We start from the raw sequence: 5761 nt of genomic DNA, 5'->3' as shown, positions 1-5761 counted from the left end.
AACACAGTAAGTATTTACATATATTAATAAGGGATTAATTTCACTATGCAGTTCACCACACACTGAGCTGTAGCATGAGTTTAAACTGTTGTCCTGACCTGAATCTATTAGTTGAGCTTTGTGTTACAGTAAAGTAGTGACCACAGATCCACTGACCAACTGGCAGATGGTCTGGCTAAGAGCAAAACCATAAGTTTCAATAAAACAGACTTAACAGAAGTGCTTGATCATTAACTTTTTTTCCAGCCAATGGTTTAGGTTTGAGCAGACTTAAGTTACACAGTTATGATACCTCCACTTACTTCCTAAATTACAATGTTACTGCCATCCTAACTTTTAACATTCAAGTGCATTAGAGAAAAGTAGTAAAATCTTGCATGAAGTACAGTTCCATACTTCAGACATGATTTTAATTTCTATAAAATAAGATGGAAGAGACATTAGTTCATCTCTTCCACCCCCTGCCAAGGCAGGATTGCTCCCTACAGGACATGGACACTGGACAGTGCTTGGTCCAGCCCAGTCTGACATGTGAAGTGAAATGGCTGGAGCCATGCTACAGGAACTGAATGCCTCTCCTGGTATTTCACTTGTTTCCCTTTAAGTCCACGATAGCTGTCTTTCAAGACATCATCTGGCAACGGGCTTTCCTTCTGTCTGCTCACCAGCATGTCTCTTCCCTGCAATGAAGGAAGCGTTCACAAGCAAACAGCAAACATGAACTGGGGTAGAGGACCGCTGGCTGCAGGACTGACCTCTGATCAAGGCTGTTAAATACCCTGCTGCCCTCTGCAAGTTCTTTTCTTGGGGACTAAACTATTAGTAACTGCCACACTTGACAGAAGTGATCCACAACTGGGTCTTGCTGGTTTTTACCCAGTAGTTCAGCTACTAGAGTGACTGATGTCAGTGCCTCAGGTGTGGGAGAGGGGGAGAGACATTACACAGTTCACTTGGCTTCAGACCAGTTATGTACAGGCTTTGGTCTGCCACTGCTTATAGTACTGGCATGTACAGATCTAACGATTGTGGTTCATAGGGAAGTTATAAAAGACCATAGTTGATCTTCCTCTGAGGAAGAAAACAAGCAGAACACCACAGCTAATTCTCTCCAGAACCCTTCCATTAAAATACATTTGGTAGTACCTCAGTTATGGACATCAGTTATGTGACAGTTTTCCTTTGTCAGTCAAGAGTTGCTTGTTTTCTTCCTTGCTCTGAGGCCAATAAACTCTCTCCCCAGAAGGGCTTCACACTGGGGCTGGCAAAAGGGCTTACTTTAGTAAAGGTAGAATTATTTCTCTTTACACTTTTAAAGGTTACAGGAGTTACTTGCCTTTTAAAAACAAACAAACAAACAACCAAGCTACCCTGCCCATGCTCCTAGATGATGGTGCAGGAACTAAAAGCAGAGCCCCGTTTGTTGGTGCTCTGCGTTGGCACAAGTTTTCCTTTTCCATAGTAACCTGAGAATATTGCCTTCACATCGATCTTTTTAGAAAGGCTGAGCATCCACATACCGTTATCAAAATACAGCAGTTTCCCTCCTCCAATTTCCCCCACTTCATCCCCTTTGTTCCCTGCCTTTTCCAGTTTCACAAACTCCAGCAGATCAAGCCCAGTCTGGACTGCTTCGACGCCGTTGGCACAGCCAAGGGTGATGTGAGCCCGGCTGCCTTTTGGGAGGTTGTCGGTGGGCAGGATTTTATCAGCATCTCCAGGCCACAGCAGCAGTTGCTGTTCACTCAGCTCTACGCGAGCGCCAACAGTTTTTGTTGTGATGAACAGAGCGGAGATGGACAAGGTGAAGCCTTTGCCGTAGGAAGCCTTCACAGCCTGGGAGAAGAGGGAGACAAGTCCAGAACACAGTTTTACCTGACTGCAGACAGGTGGGATGTACAGCAGAGTGGTTGGTTTTATTGTCCACAAGCTCAGGGTCTTGGCTGATCACATTAGCTCTTGCTTTGACATATTTGAGATACTGTGTGCAACTAGAAGGTCATGGGCTGAAGTTCCTGCTCAGTGAATTTGGAGCTGGTTACATCTTTTTCCTTCACAAATTCCAATATTTAACTTGGGCTTATCTGTTTTGAAATAATTTAGCTAGAAGTGTAAATACCTTAATTCATCATCATTCAAAGCGAGCTTTGGAGATGATGCTGGAAGTCAGGGCTGGGGGTGGGCAGGGCAGGAGTATTTTATTCAGAAACTAACAGGCAACAGTCACCATTTCTCCCACAGTTATGACCTTTCTATTGCATAAGTTGCATGGACATACTTGCTGTCCCTACAATTACCCTCTCAGCTCCCACTGCATCCCCAGCCCACCCAAAAGGCTTGTGGATCCCCTTCTGGGAAAGGAGAGGGAGACTGGAGTCCTGGGGAGGAGTCAGAGCCCTGGTACTTACTTCTTGCTGTGCGTATTCCTCGGCTCCAGCTGCTTTTCCAAACTCGGTGTATTTTGTGGTGCAGTGTAAGACCCCAGGCGGCCTCTTCACAAAGTAGCTGGTGAGATCTATTTTTATTTTGGGATCTTCAATAGCATAAGCAACTGCAAATACAGGTAAGCAATATTACTATCAAAAAATGGTGAGCCTAAGTCCTGTCTCAGCTTGCTTCACTAACCTGTTCTTCATGTTTCAACTTTCTTACTGCTGAAAAGGCCTAGATGGGTAAATAAAACTCCCCCTTCCACCTAGGCTAACAGTGGATGCAGCTAGAAAACAGAAGCTTCTGCACATCATCATGGCTCGTCTTAACCTTGGTGTTGTACAAATCCCTCAAGGGACAAGGTTGTTCAGTCTTTCCCTTTTCTCTTTGACTCATCGCAGCAAGCAGGGGATGCCCAGCCATGCGTAACACTGCTGCCATCCGAACCCAGCTCCCTACAGTGTCAGAGCTAAATAGACTTCTTTGGAAAAACTGTTTCATTTCTTTTTACTTACAACAGCAACTTTGTCAACTATGGGAAACTGATTAGTAGCTTTAAACAGTTTTTCTTGTTGGTAACTTTAACTAGAAATTTACTTTAGAAGCTGACCAAACTTGTTCCATTTGCTGAATGTTAACATTTCATCAAGAGAGTAAGAACTTGGTAAGATACTTCTATACATACAGTATTTACTCTCCTTTTTGAAGGCTTTGAGACTCCCAAGCTCATCTAAGAAGGCCTGGCCAGCCTTCCTCAGGATCTCTGAACTTCTTTTGCTCAAAAACCACCCAAAATACATGGGTAGGAATTCCTTCTCCAAGCTCGGCTTCATCTTCTTCAGCTCTTCCACTGACAGTTTCCATTGATTCTTTTCCTTCAGCTGCAAGCAATCCATTCGCCACTGGGTTTTGGGCTCGGCAAAGATGACTTTGTACCGGTATTTGTCAGCAATATCAAAGAGTTGGTCCAGTCGTTCCCTCTCATGGTGAGTGTCATCCAAAACGATAACGCTGATATCTCGTTTGCAATAGTCAACTAGATCGTCATCCACCTTTGAATACTCTTCAGGAATGGCGCTTCTAATTAAAGGTGTTATTTTATAGTTATCAACAGAGATGACCTTGCAGGCATCTTTATACCTATCTTGAATAGCCTGGGCAAGAGTGGACTTCCCACTGCCAGGCAGCCCTCTTAAAATAAAAAAGGTTTTAGATTCTTTGACTGTAGAGATGGTATCTTCATCGTCAAGGAAGGGGAACTGCAAGCTTTCGGGTCTTTCTTTTGCTGATTGAGTAGACATTTTTCTAAATATTTTAGGCAGGAATGTGTGACTCTTCTTTGAGAAGCCTCTGTTCTGAAATGCAAGAAGAGAGGATTTGGCAGGCTAGCAACCCCAAGAGACCGCGCGCTCCCGCTGCACAAGCATGCGCTGTTGAGAACCTTTGCTCGGGGAAGGGCGACGCAGGGAACATCTCTACCCCCACGTCCCCCACCCTCAGCTGCCCTGCTTGCCTTAAACCACCTCTCAGAGCTACCCCGGCTGCTCCCGCAGCAGGGACCCGTGCCCTGTCCCACCACCCACCGGCACCAGCACCAGCCGTCTGACCTGAGGAGCTGAAGGTGCAGCTCCGCTCCCCGCTCCGGCCTCGGCAGCTTCGGTCCTGCCTGGCCAGGAAGGGGAAGTTTCACTGTCACGTGGCAGCAGCTGCAGTTTCAGAGGCACCACGAGTTGCCACAAAGCCACAGCCCAGGGAAGAGCCCTTCAAGTGTCAAATTTATTTCTGAAAAATAAACAACTGTGGCTACTAGATAACGAGGGTGCAGTGTGCTGTGGGGAACTCCACCTGAAAACAGGAAACAAAAGTCCCAGCAGGTTGTGACAGCTGCTGCAATCTCATCGCTTCATCTGAATAAAAAAGGCTGCATGGGGATTTAAGTCTGTTTAGGGACCCTCTGTCCCCATAGGAAAGGCTGTTTCTGAGTGAAGTCTGTGAGGATGCCGTCTCTTGTGTTAAGAGCTGCCATTTCTTTATGGTATGCTGAACATCAGCACCCCAAATGCCTCGGAGGAGGGAATTTGGGCTCCTCTTGTGATGAAGAGCAATTGAAATTGCTTCCGGTAAAGACAAATCCCTTCCCAGCAGCTGCTGAGCTGAACACGAAAGCGAAACCAGCCCTCTGAGCACCAAAAGAAATGCTCGTATTTGGCAGCAGCCAGCAAGCCGGGAAAAGCGCCGCTGGGGAGCTGGCGCTGGCTCTCCCTCCCCTCCTGCCAGCAGCTCTGGTAACTGGAATCCCAGATTAATTCCCAGCAGGGCCTGGGAAAACATGGGACTGGAAGGAAAGGAGGGATTTCTCCAACTGTGTGAGTTTTCAATTGCATCAACAGGGCAGCCACTGGTTTTCGGGTCAGTATGTGAACTCCTCACCTTCCCTCCCCAGCTGCCTCCTCACCCAGCCCAGCCCTCCAGCCGAACGCTGTGCCAGCAGCCACGGAGCGATGCTGAAGGAGTAAGTTTTGCCTTTGATGCAAAAATGGAGGGGTTTTACAAACAACACAAATGCTCTGCCCGTGGCAGAAAAATACAGCTTTCCTGTTTGCAGGATGAAGACATTGTGTAAAAAAACAACTGTTCAATTGACTAACTTTTCTGTCCCTTATTCCAGAACGTGGAGGTGGGTTTTGGTTCCAAAGCGCCCCGGGCCCAGGACCCCACTGCTTCAATGGATGTGTTGGACAGGGAGCGCTGCCTGCCCTGGGGTCGGCTACCGCGCAGCAGGCCGGGACGGCCACACCGGCTCCCGAGACCGGTGCGGGAACGAACGGGCTTCTGAGAAAAGCAAGGACCACGCGGTTCTCCTGGGACCCCCGCGTTGCCTTCCCCATGGATTCGAGGCTCCCAGGCCATCATCGCACGAGAGCTCGCACCTCCAGGCAGGGTAGGTGTCCCGTTATCCAGGGAACGCTTGGCCCGAGCGGGAACGGGCAGCGGCTGCGGCCAAGCCTGGCCTCACTGCTCCGGCGGCCGCGGGCTGCGGCTGGGCCGGTCCAGCTGTTTGGCCGAAGGCAGCTGCCGGTGACGGCGGTAACTGAGGCCGCTTTTCAAACGCGCAAACAAAAGAACAATAATAGAAAACACCCTCCGGCCCCATTGTTTAGCGGCCAGCTTGGAGGATAATAGTCGCCTTCAGGGGCCGGCCCGGCCGGACAATGGCCCCTCAGAGACCCGCCTCGGCGGGCGCTGGGCTCCCCGGGCGGACAATCCCCCATTGAGCCCGCGCCCCCGGCCCGTTCCCCCCCCGCCGTCCCCCACAAAGCTCCCGCTTGTC

General features: G+C 48.9%; 1 protein-coding gene across 2 annotated transcripts in view; it reads right to left on the bottom strand.

Annotated features, from left to right (window-relative positions):
- CNP (2',3'-cyclic nucleotide 3' phosphodiesterase) overlaps positions 1-5761 on the bottom strand; it is a 6084-nt gene continuing 323 nt past the window's right edge. Inside the window, exons 1-4 of one of the 2 annotated variants that reach the window (XM_010585597.1) lie at positions 4038-4209; positions 3116-3785; positions 2409-2551; positions 1-1836 (exon numbers count right to left, since the gene is read on the bottom strand). In XM_010585597.1, the coding sequence (XP_010583899.1) occupies positions 1384-1836; positions 2409-2551; positions 3116-3731 (1212 nt within the window). In that variant the 5' untranslated portion in view covers positions 3732-3785; positions 4038-4209 and the 3' untranslated portion in view covers positions 1-1383. Of the gene's footprint in view, positions 1837-2408; positions 2552-3115; positions 3786-4037; positions 4210-5761 lie in introns of those variants that run through there. The other variant, XM_010585596.1, reaches the window with a different exon arrangement.

This window comes from Haliaeetus leucocephalus, unplaced genomic scaffold (genome assembly GCF_000737465.1).
Source record: "Haliaeetus leucocephalus isolate CR32 unplaced genomic scaffold, Haliaeetus_leucocephalus-4.0 Scaffold110, whole genome shotgun sequence".
Lineage (NCBI taxonomy): Eukaryota > Metazoa > Chordata > Aves > Accipitriformes > Accipitridae > Haliaeetus > Haliaeetus leucocephalus.
The sequence above is the reverse complement of the archived record's forward strand: the minus strand, read 5'-3'. Positions and strand labels throughout refer to the sequence as shown.